This window comes from Telmatherina bonti (genome assembly GCF_933228915.1).
Source record: "Telmatherina bonti genome assembly, chromosome: 13".
Lineage (NCBI taxonomy): Eukaryota > Metazoa > Chordata > Actinopteri > Atheriniformes > Telmatherinidae > Telmatherina > Telmatherina bonti.
This window is the reverse complement of record NC_136611.1, coordinates 20,894,376-20,914,842: the sequence shown is the minus strand read 5'-3', so window position 1 is coordinate 20,914,842 and position 20,467 is coordinate 20,894,376. Positions and strand designations below refer to the sequence as shown.

Genomic DNA, 20,467 nt, shown 5'->3' with positions numbered 1-20,467 from the left:
AATAAAATAACCAAACATGGTTTTTCTATAGTCATAACAGCACTGTTATGGGTTAAGCCTTTTAATGTGAACTTGGCTGTGTAACCCATCCACTGTCATCATCCAAGCGACAAACCTTCCCAGAAAATGTGCCATTTACAGGCAGAATTGTTTTCGGGGCACTTGTACTTTTCCTCACTCATATCCAACACACTTTCTTATTTCTAGGGAAAAACAACAGGGGAGGGAGTGTGAGACAGGGCACACACATGCAACCCATCAGGGAGCAGTTGCTGGACTCCATGTGACGTGTTGCTCCACTCAGCTGCAGCCTGAAGAAAAGCTCTTTGAAAAGTAGCAGCCTAATTTTTCTGGGAACGACTCTTCTGCATTTCAGTGGGTGGTGAAAACCGACTTTTGTTGCAGCTGGATTGCTGGGAACGGGTGAAAGTTTACTAAAGCAGTGTTTCCCAGTCCAGGTCCTCAGGACCCCCCCCCAGCCTGTGTGTTGTACAGGTAACCCTACTATAACACATCTGAATGAAATAAAGGTCTCATTAACAGGCTGCAAAGAACTTGATGGGAAAGTTAAGGAATCTGACAGGTGTTTTGAAGGAGGAACATGTCTAAAACGTGCAGAGCAGGGGCCCCTGAGGACCTATTGGGAAACACTAAAGAATACCACTGTGGTACTGCAGGCCACATTTTCTACCTTCACACGGTACTGTAGAGCCATCTTTTCACAACACCTTTACAATAGACAAGGATGTAAGGATTGACACATCTGGCATAAAAGTAACTTAAATCTAGTAATCAGAATATTGAAAACAGACCCAAATTGCTCATTACTGCAATTACTTAATAACCAGTCAAGAGACATCTCAGCAGGAGTCTCTATTTCAAGTCTAAACGACTTGGATGACTCTAATGTCAAGTATGCGCAATTTCCTCTCACATTACTTTAATTTTTTCCATGTCTGAAGCCAGAACCAGACAAAGAGTCTTTTATTTTTGCAAGATCCAAACAAATGATTCAACTACCTCAGGAGTTTAATGGATAACAGTGAAATCTTCTGCAATTTTTATGGGAAACACAAGTCGCTTAAAAATATGCCTGGATGCAGGGACTTGGAAGCTCAACAGTAAGCAGGAGCTTGCAGATGTGTGGTAATGTCATCAGAAGTGTGATTTGAAAAAATAACAGAGAAAAACTACAATAGTTATTGTATAGTATTTGCATTTGAATAATGTAAAGATAGCTGTTACCAACCATCAACTGATTATGAACAAAAGCAAAACACATGAGAACTTGTGACACATGTATCAAAAATATGAAGGAGACTGTTAGAATTATGACACCTGTAAAAAGATATCAGCAGTCATGAAGGCACAGGGCACATATTTATAATTCAACATCTTTCAATAAGGACCCTCCAAATGAACACAGTGAACAATACAATAGGCAGGGGTGGGCAACTTCGGTTCTCGAGGGCGGCAGTCCTGCAAGTGGTCTGCGTTTCCCTGCTGCAACACACCTGACTCAAATCAATAGTGAATTAGCAGATTTGAGTTTAATGTCAAGTTCTGCACCAGTCTGCTAAGTCTGATGCGTATCGGATGTGTTGCAGCAGGGAAACTCCAAACACTCACAGGACGGCGGAGTTCCCACCCCTGCTTTGAGGGAATGTTTCAATTAAATAAAGTTTTTCAAAGTTTCAAGTGTCAAAAGTGTTTCCACGGGTATAAATATTTTTTTAACCAATAAAATACAGAAAAATGAATACCAGGTAATGAGACAAATTCACAAATTAAACTTAAAACACTTTACATGAAGTTATAAATGGGTACTGCAGAAAATACATTATATGAAAAAAAAAATGCAAAAATGATTGTGTGAAATCAAGATAGTTATTGTCAAAATGTCTCCAACAACAAAATAATAATCAAAATAAGCACTGGCTTCTGATAGTCCTTACGAGAAAACCCACCCACACGCACAAACGAGCAAACACACACAATCTAGTCCCAAATATTGGACATGAACAATTTAAAACAAAGTGCATGGTTGTTCCCTTAGTGAAGTAAACTTACTGTAATCATAATTAAACTTGTTACAACTATACAATTTACGTAGCAGTGGATGTTAATCCAAAAAGAATAACAAGTTTAACGGGACATTACTCTGGCCCTAAATGCATAATACACACGTTATATCACATAAATGGAAAAAACTTATCATTTACAGTGAAAAAGAGATGCTTCCATTGTTAAATACAGAAATATAATGAAATTGTTTCTAGATACATTTTGCCGTATGGCATCATAGCTCAATCAGCCTCAGCTATAGTGAACAAGGTCAGTTTAACTCACAATGGTGGAGCAACTGTATGTTTCCTGCAATCCTGTGAGAGCTAAAACAGAAAGTATGTATCCCTTAAACAAAAACGGTAAAAGGTTAAAGCCAAAATCCAAGTAGCCCATTTAGAGTTTAAACTGCACCACTTATTTTCTCTGCTGGACTCCTCATTTCCTTTATTGTCCCTTTGAACTTTCTCTCTCTCTCATCGAGTGCCACTTCACAGCATTCCATCCTCAACCACAATCATGCTTCTTTTTTCCAAAGAAATACATTACACATGCACTTTTCTTCTCTTTCAGACCAACATCTTAGAAATATATCATCATTACTATAAAATAGACTCTCGTATATGTATATATTGTCATGCTCCATTAATTATTAAGTTATTTTCCATTTGAATCATAGTCCAGCTTCACTTCTTTTTCTTTTAAGATGCTGAGTCAGATTTGTGTTCCTTAGCGATTTATAAGGCGGGATCGGAGGTTATAGGTCAAGTGTTACGCCGGGGTAGAGTTCTTCGAACTGGACAGACTGGATTTGGGGTCCAGCTTGTGTGGTTTGTGCTGTGGGCTGCTGCGAAGGTTGTCATCCATCTACAGTAAAAGATGTTAAATTTAGCTTGCTCCCATTTGCAAAGAGAAGAAATGTTATTTACAAACAATAAGTAAGAAAAACGACAGACTACTAAGTGTACAACTGTGATGGTACTTGCTGAAAGCAACCATGAACCCATGCAAAAGAAGAGAAAAGGAAAGCAGGAGCACCTTTTCTATCAAGTTGGACTCTTTGTTTACAAGCTGAGTTAGTTTCTGGAGGTTGGCATCCATGGTTTCCTGAACAGGAGGGGGAGAACCTGGAAAGAGATGAACGAAAGATGCCCCGAGAGAAGAAAGAAAATGGTAGTGGAGCAGAAGCAGTGTGTGTTAGGTGATACAACACCCAAAACTAAAGCAGATGCAGATGTAAAGAGCTATTGTAAAGTTGCTGTATGAGAAGAAGTGTTGTGCTGATGATGTTATTTTTCTGTCATTGCAAACATTAAACATCCCCCAAATGCATGCCAGTCTAAAGCCCCAAAAGGTGAGTATTTCTAATCTGTGCCAGAGATCTTACTGGAGCGGTCCTGGTTGAAGTAGACTGTTAGGATGTTGTCACAGAAGTGTGTGAGGTTATCCAGCAGTCTGAGGTGGTTCTGCAAAGAGCTGCTGGGAAGGCTGGCTTTGTAAAGTGGAGCCAAAAAACCAAACACAAAAGCATCCAGGCTGGTTGGCCTATGACCAAAAATCCAAAATTAAATTCAGAAAAACACATTAAATGAAGCAATGAAAGGCTGTGACACGCCACCACCTTAAACCCTGAATTACAATGAATCATTTAAAAAAAAGCTTTTCTATTTTATTTATTGAATAAGCATACACTAGAAACTCACGAGTTGCCAAAAAAGTGGTTGTCAGTTCCCAGTCTGTACGACAGGAGATTCAGGCACTCTTTCGCATCATTGTAGATCTGAAGGAGAGTGGAAAAACTTATCAGCATTCAAATAGATAACATTGCACCATAAAACACTTACAGTTAACACGTTGAAGATGTTTGCAAGCTGATTATTCACACAGAGCAGCATTTACCCTTCCCTCAACTTCAGAGATTCTGTGTAACGGTGCCTCTCCTTTGGTCAGAAGGATGCGGGAAAGCGCGATATTGGCATGGCGACATGGAACGAGAAAGTTGAGCGGGAATGGCGAGTGTGAAGCAAACCACGGTCGAGTCAGATTGGCATAATTTTCTGCATCGACCCAGAATGTGTGCAGCTGTGGGATATAAATCATCACTCTAAATATTAATAACAAACCCAAATGACTATTTGCTATAAAAAGAGCAGAAGTTAAACACAGTTACCAGAGCTGGTCGGAGTTTTTCTTCTAGCAGAGCAATAAAAGCCATTGTGTCCGCTCCTTGTCTGGCTGTCAGCTCATAGTCTGCATTATAACTCTGGAGAAATGAAAAAAAAAAAAAAAAAAAAAAAACAAAAAGGAAAAAAAAAAAACCAGATTACTGAAAATTAATTGGCTATGTGGTTTGGAGCACATAATGAAAAAGCAGACAACTCTCACCTGTTTCCTCATAAAGTTGAGAATCTGTGTGGGTTCTTGAACCACAGAATCTCCACAAAGCAACTCTGGGACATTTGCTGTGGACAACAGAAAGAAGTTACGTACTGCAGCAAGAAGGGGAAGAAAATAATGCAGAGGAGGAGGGGGACTGTTTCAACAAATAAAATCTTCTCATAAACAACAACATTTTGAAACCTACAAAGATATATAGGACTACAGACTATTTTGTGATGGCATCAAATAGCTGTGATGATCATCAATATCATCACTGTCTGTGATCACATCACAGCCATTTCTGAGCTTTTCATTTAATCTCAACTACATGTCTGTTTCTTGTATTGGTGGGATGCTACTAAATGTCTACCAGACAGACATATAAATACTTACATATAAATACAATCTTTGTCTCCAGTGAAACAGTTTGTCATAATGAAACAAACAGAGAGACTCACAAGGTGAAAACAACACAACCTACAACACTGTGGTAAGTCAATATATCCCAGTTCTTTACAGCTCTGTGCACTGTATATATATTCAAATCATGTTTCTACATGGATCAGAGAATTCTCCTTTTGGGGTATCCTGACAAAAATGTTATTAAACTCTAGTTTATGAGAAACTGCAGCCCACCTGTTAAAGTTTTCCATGTCCAGTCTACAGGAGAGATTGTAAGTTTTGCTCCAGAAAACTTGGTATAAGCCTGGAAGAAAACCCACATAGTTCTCAGGACAGATGGTAACAACAGAACACAACTTGAGCATAAAGACTGATGCATCACAACCACTAATCTAAGTTAGAACAAAAGCTCAGAGGCAAATAGTTTTTATTGAAAATACGTAGAACTGTTCAAAGTCCCAACTAAAGACTTTAGTAAGCACACAAAGGCAAGGTTTCTGTAACTTTAAAGTGTAGCTAAAGGTTTGATGCAAATCAAAGTGAATCAAAGTAAGCAGAGATGTGGCACTGCTACAAAATGCAGATTTGGCATAAATGTTCTTACAGAAAAAAAAAACAAGAGAAAATGAGACTTGAAATGCAGCCATATAAAAAAAAAACAAGTCATTCTGTGACTAAAATTTTCAGGACTGTAGCTGATTATTTTCATTATACCACTTAATAGCAACATTTTACTCATTTCCGATTTTGTCTACAAACACACTGTGGTCCATTTACAGTAATTCTGTAAAATACTGATCCCCAAAGGCCAATATCCTGCAGGTTCTAGGTGTTTCTCGGGTCCAACACATCTGATTCCAATTAAATGAATGTCTAAGAGTTTGTCAAGTCCTGCAAACGCCTGCTGAAGAAAGGAAACATCAAAAGCCTGCAGGACACTGGCCCGCAAGGACCAGCATTTGACATATCCAGTTAAATAAAACCATGATATTGAGTAAATCATAATAATACAAATAATACACAAGTGACAAAATAACAACTGAATAAAGGGATTATTTAAAAAAAAAAAAAAAAAAAGACCTCCTCTATAAAATAAATACTATCATAAATGTTTCTTGAGAAGTAAATATTTTTTTAAATGCGTAAGATTTTAGTTGTATAGCTTCAAATACATTTAGTGAATACTGAACTGACCTTTTATATAATCAGCATAAGGAAATAATCTATATCTGTGTAACCGCATCACAAAGCTGTCAACAAACTGTTGTAAGATGTTATATATGACACCTTGTGGCTCGTGTTATTACTACATGTGTTCGCTGATAGATGAGATTTTTAGCTGTAAGAAAACACCTTGCGTTCATTTTCCTGCAGGTTTAAGAGATCGGTCACCATCCAAAGCCAGCTAAGAAAGAATGAGCCACAAAAGATGCAAAACAAAGTTTTTAAGAAGAGCCTGGACAAGCTGACCTTGACAGACCATATTTTTTCAAGGGGAAGGGAGATGACTTTGAAAAAGCAGACACACACAAAAGGCAAACCCTTTCCGTCTGCATAGTGTGTATTCAGCAGCTACACGATATTTAACTCCTGATGATATTTTCTGAGCTGCACATGGACCTCAGCTGACTCACCAAGCAAACTGAGCTGCAGCAGACTTAGCATAGAGGCTAAAGAGGAGGAGGAAAGGGGGAGAAACGGAGAGATAACCGGACAACAGCCCGGTATCTTACAATACGCATACGAGGCATTGACTGGTTGTTTTTCTAAACAGATGACAAGCTTACCAGAACTATGAGGGACTCGGTTTGTACAGAAGGTAAACCCCAGTCTCCTCCCCAGCATCTTAACTCCATGGCGGCGGCCATATTTTGATTCATACAGAGACGCAGTGACGTCACGTCATAGCTCTCATATCAGAGACTTTGGAGGAAGAAAAAGATGCTTTTCTGCTTTTAAACTCTGGTAATCCCTCACCTACAAGCACATATTCTGTCAAAATACTAAATCATTTAAGAAAGACAGAGAAAGGGGTACAAACACAAACTCAATAAAGCCTGATTATTTCGTAATGTCATTCATATTATTGTAAAAGAGCTCTTCTTCCGAATGGTTTAAAACTCTGACATTTGAGCCCTCCATCTTCCTATGAAAACTCATTTTGCCTTGATAATAATAATATTATTATTATTATTATTATTATTAATAATAATAATAATAATAATAATGATAATAATAATAATAATAATAATAATAATAATAATAATAATAATAATAATTAAAGCCGCAAGCGGCATCCATCGGGTCCTCGCCTCATACCGAACCCTCCACCCGAGTCCTGGTTCTCCTAATGCTACATGTGAAGGACCCGCACAGCCAGTTCATTTTAATAGAGAAATACAATTCACATATTGAGAAAAGAATGTGTGTAAAGGCCAAGATGGCGGACAGCCCGTTACCATGGCAACATGTGTTTCATTGACTTGTTAGCTTGTCTTGGGATGATACACATGTGTGCCGAATTTCGTAGCCCGAGATGAAAGTAGACGATCAGGCCCCTAGGGGCCCCCCCAAAAAGTGTCCCCCCCACAATACATTCTATAATGTGTTAAGGACCTACCAAATATGAATAGTTACAGTTTTGGTGCACATCGTATGAATTTGTGCAAAGATATAAGCAAACCGTGTTTCATGGCGAGAAGGTATTTTTCCAAGATGGCGGACTCCCCAGTGCCACGGTAACAGGTGCTAAATTGAGTTTTTTGCTTGTCTAGGGTTGATACACATATGTGCCGAATTTCGTAGCCCTAGCTCAAAGTAGACGATCAGGCCCCTAGGGGCCCCCCCCAAAATTTGTCCCCCCCACAATACATATTACAATGCGTTAAGGACCCTCGAAATATGAATTAGTGGAATTTTGGTTCCGATCGGATGCATTTCTGCAGAGATATAAGCAAACCGTGTTTCATGGCGAGAACGCTTTTTTCCATGGGTTGCCACGGTAACACGCTTTCTCCTATCGGAAAGATTTGAATAACTTTTGGTCCCCATCTTGTCACGAAGCTCCATGGCGAACGTGGAGCCAATAGCATGAATCCCCTCAGACTAGTTCGTTCAAATGCGATGCGCCCAAATTGATAAAAAGAGCATAAACGCCAAGATGGCGGCCAACCCGTTGCCATGGTAACAGGTTCTCAATAGAGTTTTTTGCTCGTCTTGGTTACTTATACATGTGTACCGAATTTCGTAGCCCTAGGTCATAGTAGACTATCGGGCCCCTAGGGGCCCCCCCCAAAATGCGCCCCCCCCACAATACATATTACAATGCGTGAAGGACCTACCAAACATGAATTATTTTAATTTTGGTTCCGATCGGATGTATTTCTGCGAAGATATGAGTGAACCGTGTTTCATGGCGAGATCGCTTTTTTCCATGGGTTGCCACGGTAACACGCTTTCGCCTATCAAAAAGATTTGAATAACTTTTGGTCCCCATCTTGTCACGAAGCTCCATGGCGAATGTGGAGCCAATAGCATGAATCCCCTCAGACTAGTTCGTTCAAATGCGATGCGCCCAAATTGACAAAAACGGGCAAAAAAATGGCCGCAAACGCCAAGATGGCGGAAAGCCCGTTGCCATGACAACAGGCGTTTCAATGACTTTTTTACTTGTCTTGATGTGATAGACATGTGTACCGAATTTCGTCGTCCTACGTCAAACTAAATTTTTTTTTCCCCATTCTAGAGGCCATTTTTGGCGTTTCTAAGGGGCGCTGTTGAGGCATTTTTGCATTGGCGTGCACGCGGACCCCAGAATATCGCTATTTTCGCCGGGACTGAGGTGTGTGCCAAGTTTCGCAACTTTTCACGGGGTCTAAGGGGGTCAAAATTGAGCGAGTTGTGCTTAGAACGAGAACGAGAATAATAATAATTAAAGCCGCAAGCGGCATCCATCGGGTCCTCGCCTCATGCCGAACCCTCCACCCGAGTCCTGGTTCTCCTAATGCTACATGTGAAGGACCCACACAGCCAGTTCATTTTAATAGAGAAATACAATTCACATATTGAGAAAAGAATGTGTGTAAAGGCCAAGATGGCGGACAGCCCGTTACCATGGCAACATGTGTTTCATTGACTTTTTAGCTTGTCTTGGGATGATACACATGTGTGCCGAATTTCGTAGGCCGAGATGAAAGTAGACGGTCGGGCCCCTAGGGGCCCCCCCAAAAAGTGTCCCCCCCACAATACATTCTATAATGTGTTAAGGACCTACCAAATATGAATAGTTAAAGTTTTGGTGCACATCGCATGAATTTGTGCAAAGATATAAGCAAACCGTGTTTCATGGCGAGAAGGTTTTTTTCCAAGATGGCGGACACTCCATTGCCATGGTAACAGGTGCTTAATTGAGTTTTTTGCTTGTCTAGGGTTGATACACATGTGTGCCGGATTTCGTAGCCCTAGCTCAAAGTAGACGATCGGGCCCCTAGGGGCCCCCCCAAAATGTGCCCCCCCCCCCTACAATACATATTACAATGCGTTAAGGACCTACCAAATATGAAGTATTGGAATTTTGGTTCCGATCGGATGTATTTCTGCGAAGATATGAGTGAACCGTGTTTCATGGCGAGGAGTATTTTTTTCAAGATGGCGGACACCCCGTTGCCATGGTAACAGGTTCTCAATAGAGTTTTTTGCTCGTCTTGGTTACTTATACATGTGTACCGAATTTCGTAGCCCTAGGTCAAAGTAGACGATCGGGCCCCTAGGGGCCGCCCCCAAAATGTGCCCCCTCCACAATACATATTACAATGCGTTAAGGACCTACCAAATATGAATGATTGGAATTTTGGTTCCGATCGGATGCATTTCTGCAGAGATATAAGCAAACCGTGTTTCATGGCGAGAACGCTTTTTTCCATGGGTTGCCACGGTAACAAGCTTTCTCCTATCAGAAAGATTTGAATAACTTTTGGTCCCCATCTTGTCACGAAGCTCCATGGCGAATGTGGAGCCAATAGCATGAATCGCCTCAGACTAGTTCGTTCAAATACGATGCGCTTAAAGTGATAAAAAGGGCATAAACGCCAAGATGGCGGACACCCCGTTGCCATGGTAACAGGTTCTCAATAGAGTTTTTTTGCTCGTCTTGGTTACTTATACATGTGTACCGAATTTCGTAGCCATAGGTCAAAGTAGACAATCGGGCCCCTAGGGGCCCCCCCGAAAATGTGCCCCCCCCCACAATACATATTACAATGCGTTAAGGACCTACCAAATATGAATTATCTGAATTTTGGTTCCGATCGGATGTATTTCTGCGAAGATATGAGTGAACCGTGTTTCATGGCGAGAACGCTTTTTTCCATGGGTTGCCACGGTAACACGCTTTCTCCTATCAGAAAGATTTGAATAGCTTTTGGTCCCCATCTTGTCACGAAGCTCCATCGCGAATGTGGAGCCAATAGCCTGAATCCCCTCAGACTAGTTCGTTCAAATGCGATGCGCTTAAAGTGATAAAAAGGGCATAAACGCCAAGATGGCGGACACCCCGTTGCCATGGTAACAGGTTCTCAATAGAGTTTTTTGCTCGTCTTGGTTACTTATACATGTGTACCGAATTTCATAGCCATAGGTCAAAGTAGACTATCGGGCCCCTAGGGCCCCCCCCCCAAAATGCGCCCCACCCACAATACATATTACAATGCGTGAAGGACCTACCAAACATGAATTATTTTAATTTTGGTTCCGATCGGATGTATTTCTGCGAAGATATGAGTGAACCGTGTTTCATGGCGAGAACGCTTTTTTCCATGGGTTGCCACGGTAACACGCTTTCTCCTATCAAAAAGATTTGAATAACTTTTGGTACCCATCTTGTCACGAAGCTCCATGGCGAATGTGGAGCCAATAGCATGAATCGCCTCAGACTAGTTCGTTCAAATGCGATGCGCCCAAATTGACAAAAACGGGCCAAAAAATGGCCGCAAACGCCAAGATGGCGGAAAGCCCGTTGCCATGACAACAGGCGTTTCAATGACTTTTTTACTTGTCTTGATGTGATAGACATGTGTACCGAATTTTGTCGTCCTACGTCAAACTAAATTTTTTTGACCCCATTCTAGAGGCCATTTTTGGCGTTTCTAGGGGGCGCCGTCGAGGCATTTTTGCATTGGCGTGCACGCGGACCCCAGAATATCGCTATTTTCGCCGGGACTGAGGTGTGTGCCAAGTTTCGCAACTTTTCACGGGGCCTAAGGGGGTGAAAAATAGCCGAGTTGTGCTCAGAACGAGGAGAATAATAATAAACATTACAATAACAATAGGGCCCTGCCATACTTCGTATGGCTCGGACCCTAATAATAAGACCATCCCAGCTGCTAATAGGCAAGAGGTAGGGTACATGCTGGGGCAAGGCATTAGTTCTTTATTGGGCCTTCACAGAAAGACTATCAATAACTCATACTCACATTAATTCCTGAGTGTTAAAAAAATAAATAAATTTAAAAAATAAAAAAATAAAAAATAGTAGTACTTAAAAAGTACTTAAAAATAAGCACCACTTTGACTGGTAATAGCAGTCCTTCTTCAGTGCTTACGAACACTTTTTTTTTCATGTTTTTATGACAACAAGGAAAATTATTAATGAAATTAGTGCAGTAAGTTTTAATTCTTTGAATACTGTTTTATGGCAGTGGATTTTTCATGCAGTATTATAAAGTTGTTTGTTTTTTTTTCCCTCAAGGATGTGATTACTTTCTTTATTGCTGCCTGGTACTACTAGGAAGTAGTACCAGGCACTGCTGCCTATTAGTACCAGGCAGTAGTACCAATACTGGTACTATTAGGAATGTTTGCTCTAATTGTGAAAAAGTTAAAGAGATATAAAAAATAACCAAACTATCTAGCTGATGTTTCACATGCTTATATCCATTCATTTCATGTACCTACTTATTTAATTGTAGAGTTGCAGAAGGGCAGGAGCCTACCCAGGCAGTTCCTAGGCTACAAGCAGGGTACATACTGGACAGGGCACCAGTCCATCGCAGGGCTAACACAGAGAGAAAAACAATCACTCATGCTCACACTCACTCCTACAGATAAGCTAAAGTAACCAACTAACAAAGCTATACTTATACTATAATTATGATGACAGGAACAACAAAAAAAATAACAGGATCAAAAAGTCACATGCTTTAGTGTTTTCTGGTAAAACAAATCTTATTCACATTTACTCAGTAATGACAGGTTTTGGTTTAATATGATAATGTAACATCTGTCATTGTTTTGTTTCTTTGTTTCATATTATATTTTTGCTTTTTATAATTATATCAGTACTGATAGGCCCTTGACGAGTGCCAGCTGTCTCTATAAATGTCAGATCGCCAGACACAGGAGGATATACAATGGAAACACACCAAGGGATGGTAAATGTCTCTTTTTGGCTTGGACCTGCAGCTGTTGAAATGTACTTGAGGTTAGTTAAGAAAAGTTTAAGACAAGTACCAGACGTAGATCATTAAACTTTTCCAAGACTGAAAATTGCCTGAAGTCTTGCCCTATTAGTACTACCCTGTCTACAATCTGCATTGGATTTAACAAAAAAATAAAAGGGGTAGGGGGGGGGGGGGGGGGGGGGGGGGGGGGTTGCAGTATGGTGTAGAACAAGTTAAATTAAATCATATTGAGATTAAAAACATATGCCACAGATTTATGAAGGTCAACTGGCTTGTTAACGATTAGCTAGGGGGATCAAATCCACATTTATGACACTGGTTCATGATGTCTGCGAGGAAACACTGACCAGCTGTCTTCCCCTGAGCATTTTAGGCATTTTTCAGTGCTGGCTGGGATTGATTTAGTCTTTTTGTTCTGTTTATCCCAAATATTGAAAACATAGCAGACGGACTAGACTCAAGAAATTATATTTTCATTTTATAACTCTACATAGATATTTACATTTATATAATATGAAGCAAAAATGTGTAACATTTTTTTTTGTGAATACTCAAACTAGTTTTAGATATTGGCATATGATATATAATTTATAAATAGATTTTAGGCAATGATATATTTTTATAGTTAAACCATATAACAGTACAAAGTTGTAACCCCCCCAAAATATTAAGAAACTACTCACTCACTGTGTGCCACTAGTGAATGAGGACACTCCCCTTTGCTTTAAAAGCTGTGCCTGTGGACACAAAGCCATCTCACCTCTTCTGTGATTTTGCTTCATCATCGCTCTGTCGGAAATTAGACTGACACTCTAATATCCACGAGGAGAACTATTTAATTAAAAATAGGGCTTTTTTAGAAGGGTCTCTTTCTCTGAAGTCCTGATGATGACTATGTGGGTCAGAGCAGCAGCTCTGTCTCTGGTGCTGCAGCAGCTGGTGCTCACTGTCACAGCTCAGGGTATTGGTGAGTACTGGGTCTTCTCTATCCATGCCCTTTTGGACAGTTTATGAGGAATCTCTGTCTTCCTGCAGATGTTAAACTTTTTTCTCACTAACGTGTTTCTAATAATCCGTTATGTGCATGCAAGCTGTAAAAAATGGTAATTATTTTCATTTAATTTGTAGCAATCTACATTTATGACACATGTATAGTTTGTATAGTTTAAAGTTTGAGTTATAGCAACAAGATGAGCAAAATAAGACAACACTGCCATTTGAGAAGTGTATACAATTGTGTATGCTGCAGAATTTTCCATAAAATGTCTGGTCACAAATTCAGCTTTTGGCAGAATGACTTTTTGCGTGTGTCCGTGCATGAAACTGTGAAGTAGCAGGTTTGTTCCAGTGGAAAGTTTACTGCTGCTCCACCAACTGCTCTATAAAACACAGCAGGATGCTAACATGAACATTCATTTACACACAAATACATATGGGCTCAAATATAAACTGTCTTACAAAATAAATTGCCAAAGTGCAGTGACTCAGCAGCAACTTTCTGAAAGAAAGAAAGACAGAAAGAACCATTTACAGTCCACCAGATGGATTCCTTTTAATATGTATGCTGACCTATCATCATTGCTGTTGACTTACATCTGTACTATGTTTCACTTACTCTCTGTGGGAGATAATTTTCTCTGATAAATAAAATCAGCAGCACAATTACAGTTTTCTAACAATCCTCTACTGTTTTAGTCTACGACTTGCTGGTTTCCCCGGACTGCCTCCCAGACTTGCTCCAAGGAAGCCTGAAGAACAAAGGGCGAGATGAAGCATTCCTGCTCTTGTCCTTCAGGCTTCAGAATAAGGCCCCCACTTCTCTGTTCAGTGTTATCAACCCCAAAGACAACACCAAATATATGGAGCTCGTTATACAAGCCAAACTGAGCAAAGGTATGTTGTCATATCAACACAAACTAATGTGCTACACAGACTCCATTATTTATTTATTTTTTTCCATGCCTCTCTCCATTTCTAGTCATTTTTCGTTACCAGAAGACTGATGGTAGGTTTGGGACCACCAGTTTTAACCACGCATCCCTGGCAGATGGACGAGAGCACCATGTCATGCTTCATGCCAGTGGTCTGCAGCGTGGCCCACCACGCCTCAACATCTATGTAGACTGCAGACTGGCTCACACTGTGAATGATCTGCCAGCTGCATTTGGATCACTCCCATCTGGTCCCAACAAAGTGGCATTGAGGACCCTGCAGTCAAGTGGACAGGTAAGCAAGATGTTCAATGATGTAAAGAAATAAAAACATTCTCAATATCATACTGATAATATGAATATATTTACAGGAACGCACCATCACCAACATCGCGCTTTAATCCAGCATTTTGTTTGCATTTTATTTCTTTATAAGGATGAACTGACAGACTTGAAGCTGGTTATAGAAGACTCTATCGATAATGTGGCCACTCTACAGGACTGCAGTGTTGAACCGACTGAATCTCTGCATGTGCTGGGTAAGAACAGCTGCAACTGACTGCCTGGCAGCACATCACAAACACAAGGTCATTTTACTCTGATCTGTCAGATAGGCGTGTTGTGTAATTGAATGAATTGTTTAATCCTGATTAATGAAATGTGTTCAGGTATTCAGGGAGGCAGAGTGGTGCAAGATCAGACCACCACACTGGAGCTGAAGACCATGTTGACTGAGATGAGAGAGCTGCTTAACCAGCAGGTTACATATTCAGTGTTGTAGTCTCACATGCAGGATGTTGCTCACAAATGTATGAAAAAGGAGAAAAACAATAAAAGATGAATTGGCACAGTGGTGATATATGTAGACTGATGATGAGATAAAAAGAAACTGGTAATATGGGGCAGTTGTTGGAGAATGTAAGCCTGTGCTACATGTGATGTCAGAGAAAACTCTGAGGATGTACTAGATTACATCTACATGCTGCATATTTTGATCTTTTTAGATGTGGGAAGGAATAACACCCCTGGGTGAGGACTTTTGCATTTGTAACTAAGTTCACAAAAAGTGACAGAACATACTTTGAAAATATTAAATGACTTCTTTCGAGCTGTTGATTATGTGGAAATAGAGGTTCTGTGTTAAAGATTCACTGAGTCTCTGTAATGTAAGAAAACACAGCTCAAAATTTCTCGTGCAAGAATTTGATAGCTTTTTAACTCCTGAATCAAATTTTCTGTCTTTATTGAAAGATAAAATCATGTTCTGCCTTTATTTAATTGCAAAGCACTGACTTAGTTTTCTGTGCTCCATTTCTGATTCAGATTAAAGAGACAAATTTTCTAAGGAACACCATTGCAGAGTGTCTGGCCTGTGGTAAGCATTGTTATCATAGTATTAAAACTGCAAAGTGTAAATAAACATCTGAGCTTTCCTAAATGTAAGCATGGGCTCAAAGGACTTGGGGGCAGTCCTACCAACCCAGGTTCTGTTCCGGGTCCTGGGCCATCTGTCTTGCAGCCTCAGCATCTCACCCAGTGCCCACCTGGAACCTGTTTCAGACAGAACATGTGTATCCGCTCAGAGTTAGGGGGTTTCAAATGTGCCCCATGTCCTGACGGATATACAGGGGATGGTGTTCACTGTGATGATGTAGACGAGGTATGAATAATGATTTCAAAGTGTGCTGGAACTACCAAGCGTAAAAGAAGCACTGGTCAGAGGTTGTTTTCTTTTATTTTTGTTTTAGTGCCAGTTTAATCCATGTTTTCCTGGAGTCCACTGTGTCAACACTGCTCCTGGTTTTCGCTGTGAGAGATGTCCTCTGGGATACACAGGACCAGAGATAAATGGAGTTGGAGTGTCCTACGCAAGGTCACACAAACAGGTACAACAAATAAGAAATATAAATTAGTTAATCCCATTTGATTTGACAGGATATGATGGTATAATACTATCCTTTTATCTTTGTTTTTATACATTTTATCTTTCAGGTGTGTGAGGATTTAGATGAGTGTCTGGGCCCACCAGACAACGGAGGCTGCACTGTCAACTCACACTGCTACAACACTATAGTAAGACCCCAGATGATGGTACATGGTTCTTATTATTTGTCTCTATAGTCAAAGAATTGGCTTTCTGACTGTCTCCTGTCCAAACAGGGCTCCTTCCGCTGTGGTGAGTGTAAAGCTGGCTTTACAGGCGACCAGGTAAGAGGTTGCCATGGCACCAGGCTATGCCCCAATGGTCAGCCTAACCCATGTGACATCAATGGCGAATGCATCATCGAAAGAGATGGCAGCATTAGCTGTGTGGTAAGAATGAACAAATTAGACTGATACTTTACTGTACTAAATAATATTGTGTGCATGAAATGTAACGCCTTCTCTTTTCCTCTTTTGTTTGAACCTTAGTGTGGTGTTGGTTGGGCTGGTAATGGCTTTGTGTGTGGGAAGGATACAGATATTGATGCATATCCTGACAGTAAACTCCAATGCCGAGACAACATCTGTACAAAGGTAATTATTTCTACATTTAATCTGCCTTTGTATTTAAAAAACAAATAAAAGAAAACAACCCTCTCTGTGTTATCCCATATTGTCTTCAGGACAACTGCATTTTTGTGCCAAACTCTGGCCAAGAAGACGCTGACAGGGATGGGATTGGTGATGCCTGTGATGATGATGCAGACAGTGATGGCATTACTAACATAGATGTAGGTGACTAAGTACATATAGAAGTGTGCTCACTTAAATGAAAGCTATGTACCTCTGTCACTGAGTTTAGGCACTATAAACAATTTTCGTCTTCCCCCAGGATAACTGCTGGTTGGTACCTAATGTTGACCAAAGGAACAGTGATAAGGATCTCCACGGCGATGCCTGTGACAACTGTAAGACAACTGAAAACCCATCACAGAGGGATACAGACCAAGACGGTCTGGGCGATGAATGTGACGATGATATGGATGGGGATGGTAAGTGTGCTGTGTGTTAATAAATTTTACAACAATGGAGAAATTGTTGATGTGCTCCTATTAAGCGCTCCGGAGAGCAATTAAAGATTATACATGGCCACATTTGTTTGAGTAGGAGACATGGTAAATGGCTTTTCAGATTTATTGCATGAATTAAGTGGAGTAAAAATGTGAAACCAAATGTCTGATAAAAGCATTAAGGTCTGTCTTTGTGAGCTTATCCAAACCACAGCCTGGACTGGACTGCCGAGACAAGAACCGTCCTGTTCGGAGTATGCAGACAGGAACATTTTCACTGCTTCCATTGGGCTGGCAGTGCTTTATCTTTCCTGAACATCCTCTTGCTCCATTTTTTCTTTTCATTTTTATGGCGTCTGTTTGCAGTTCACATCCTGTACCTGTTAGATCACTGCCGTTTAGGAAAAACAACTCAAGCATCATTGGAGAAAAAAAGAACAGTTGTAAATGTCTTCATCTTTTCCCACAAACCTAACTTAGCTGACTTTTTTGGGCAACCTTTTACTTGCTCCAATGGAAAGTTCTTGCCTTTGCACGTGCCCTCATGTGTTGCATGTTTAGACTCTGTTGTGGTGGCCAGTATTTGTTCAGTTTGGCAGGGCTCCCACCTCTTGATCGGTTGGTTATGTTTTTGACTCTGAGGTCAGATTGCTATGCACTTGGTCATGTCTGTCTCCTCTATTAAAGCATTTTTCCACGGTAAGCCTCGGCCAGGCGATGAAGGCCACTGGAAACTATTTTACCTTCGTTTTAAACAAACACTGCCATCTGGTGAAATGTTGCGACTGTGCTGGAGGCTGCATTTTGTTCTGGTTTTAGTCTTTCTGTTAACATTTTACACATGAGACAGAAATGAAAGAACTTTATGTTCCCAGGCTTGAAAAATATTCTGGATAACTGCCAACGAGTCCCCAACCCAGACCAGAGAGACAGAGACAATGATGGGGTTGGAGACGCTTGTGACAGCTGTCCTGATATGGCCAACCCTAACCAGGTAACAAACCAAACTACAGCCTGATAACTAAATCTCTGCTGGCATAACTCTGTCCAACAGTGTTTATTTTATCTGCCAACAGTCTGACTCTGATGACGACCTTGTGGGAGACACCTGTGATGACAATATTGACAGGTATAACCTTCACCACAGTTTGTATGACTGTTTTGAGACACGCATCACACCGTGCCATTTGCTTTACATGCCTCATTTCTTTTCTGCCAGTGATGGTGACGGACACCAAAACACAAAAGACAACTGTCCCACAGTTATCAACTCCTCTCAGCTGGACACAGACAAGGATGGAATGGTTTTATCTGTTGTTTCATAGTCACTCATGTAACATATCTTTGTTCTGTCTCCTGCTGTTTACAACATAACACTTTCTTTTTGGCAGGGAGATGAATGTGATGATGATGATGATAATGATGGCATACTGGATGAGGATGACAATTGCAGACTGGTTCCCAACTCAGACCAAAAGGACTCTGATAGTCTGTATCTTATTTGACCTTTGCTGTGTATGTGTACCCTGCATTGTGTGTATTAGCTGTTTAACATAAAGCTACCTTTCAGTGGACAAAGTTGGAGACGCGTGTGAAGGAGACTTTGATCAAGACAATGTGATCGACATGATTGACCACTGCCCAGAAAATGCTGAGGTTACCCTGACTGACTTCAGAGCCTATCAGACTGTAGTGCTGGACCCAGAGGGAGACTCACAGATCGACCCCAACTGGGTGGTGCTGAACCAGGTAAATAGCATAAGAAAGAAAAGTTAACATCCTTGGGAAGTCTTTCTTTGTGATCAGTCTGTCTTAAATCAACTAGAAATGGCTTCACACTAATTACTTTGTGTTGATCAGCAGCATATTGCTTAACTTGTAAGTTTAGGTTCATTAAATTCCCTGGATTTGCTTTGGATAGGGCATGGAAATAGTCCAGACCATGAACTCTGACCCCGGCCTTGCAGTAGGTAAGAACAACCAAAGTTCTGTTGCCACATCTCTATCTTTTATCAAATAACTCATGTCCCATTTTCATCCATGGGTACTCTACTCTGCGATTTTTCTGCATTCCTTGTGCAGGCTATAAAGCATTCAGCGGTGTCGACTTTGAGGGAACGTTCCACGTAAACACAGTGACAGATGACGACTATGCTGGCTTCATTTTTGGCTACCAGGACTCGTCTTCCTTCTATGTAGTGATGTGGAAACAGACAGAACAAACCTACTGGCAGGCTGCACCTTTCAGAGCTGTCGCTGAGCCAGGAATACAACTCAAGGTGTGAGGGAAAGTGTGCTTGCTGTCATCACCTGTTGAGTATTCTTCTCCATCTGATCTTATGTGGCTGTTTATCAACAGGTGGTGAAGTCAAAGACAGGTCCCGGTGAGTATATGAGGAACTCCCTGTGGCACACAGGAAACACAACCGATCAGGTGCATCTCCTGTGGAAAGACCCTAGAAACGTTGGCTGGAAAGACAAAGTTTCCTACCGCTGGTTCCTCCAGCACAGACCACAGGCTGGTTACATCAGGTACAAACAGACATGCAACATCCCAAATGCACTATACACACAAATACTGCATGAACTCACTAATTCTCCCTCATGTGCAACATAGGGCTCGCTTTTATGAGGGTTCAAAACTAGTGGCAGACACTGGGGTGATAATAGACACCAGTATGCGAGGTGGACGACTGGGCGTGTTCTGCTTCTCTCAGGAAAATATCATTTGGTCAAATCTGAAATATCGCTGCAATGGTGAGTTTCTGCAAGCTGTACATTTAGTCATGAAAGTTGTGAATATGCTAGTGAGATTTGTTCTTCCTCATCCACAGACACTATTCCCGCTGATTACCAGGACCAGCAAGGGGCACAGAGTTAAGCAGCAGAAGGGCAGCGATTCCAAAAATAAAGCATCACTAAGGGGAACAGGGCAAACGTTGGGGAAAGGCATTGAGAGTGAGGAAAAATATGAAGGGGTTTGTTTAGGTGAACTAGTACATTGGGCATTATATACTTGATTTTAGTGTAAGTAAAGCCACATGCTTTAGAACATTTTTGCATATATCTATACAGGATACAGTAGATAAAGATACATTTGCTTTGCTACTTAAGTACAATAAAATCCTGAGCAGCTTTTCTAAATAGAAACATTTCATCTCTTTTTTTTTTTTTTCCTTGTATGTCATTTGTATGAAAGAAGACTGGATGGACAAAGACAACTTGGTGCATTATGGATGTT

The 20,467-nt window shown here is 40.7% G+C and overlaps 2 protein-coding genes across 3 annotated transcripts; one reads left to right on the top strand and one right to left on the bottom strand.

The window, feature by feature from the left end:
• Positions 1-1,300: 1,300 nt before the first annotated feature.
• mtx3 (metaxin 3) lies at positions 1,301-6,725 on the bottom strand (the record flags this gene model as incomplete). 2 transcript variants are annotated; one of them, XM_079251506.1, is made up of 9 exons in its annotated part: positions 1,301-2,931; positions 3,103-3,191; positions 3,452-3,609; positions 3,768-3,844; positions 3,964-4,146; positions 4,235-4,327; positions 4,450-4,526; positions 5,080-5,149; positions 6,633-6,725. In XM_079251506.1, the coding sequence occupies 9 exons, from the start codon at positions 6,723-6,725 to the stop codon at positions 2,836-2,838; spliced, it is 936 nt and encodes a 311-aa protein (XP_079107632.1). In that variant the 3' UTR covers positions 1,301-2,835. The 2 variants fall into 2 exon arrangements, with proteins under 2 accessions (XP_079107632.1, XP_079107633.1); XM_079251507.1 differs by lacking the exon at positions 3,103-3,191.
• A 6,333-nt stretch (positions 6,726-13,058) lies between these two features.
• On the top strand, positions 13,059-20,327 carry thbs4a (thrombospondin 4a). The gene is made up of 23 exons (XM_079251262.1): positions 13,059-13,269; positions 13,998-14,195; positions 14,281-14,528; positions 14,670-14,772; positions 14,902-14,993; positions 15,557-15,608; positions 15,691-15,893; positions 15,982-16,119; positions 16,226-16,306; positions 16,394-16,546; positions 16,646-16,750; positions 16,840-16,947; positions 17,049-17,208; positions 18,102-18,220; positions 18,303-18,355; positions 18,446-18,530; positions 18,618-18,714; positions 18,797-18,975; positions 19,148-19,196; positions 19,309-19,505; positions 19,586-19,758; positions 19,844-19,983; positions 20,061-20,327. The coding sequence occupies exons 1-23, from the start codon at positions 13,188-13,190 to the stop codon at positions 20,105-20,107; spliced, it is 2,862 nt and encodes a 953-aa protein (XP_079107388.1). The 5' UTR covers positions 13,059-13,187; the 3' UTR covers positions 20,108-20,327.
• The last annotated feature ends 140 nt before the right edge of the window (positions 20,328-20,467 follow it).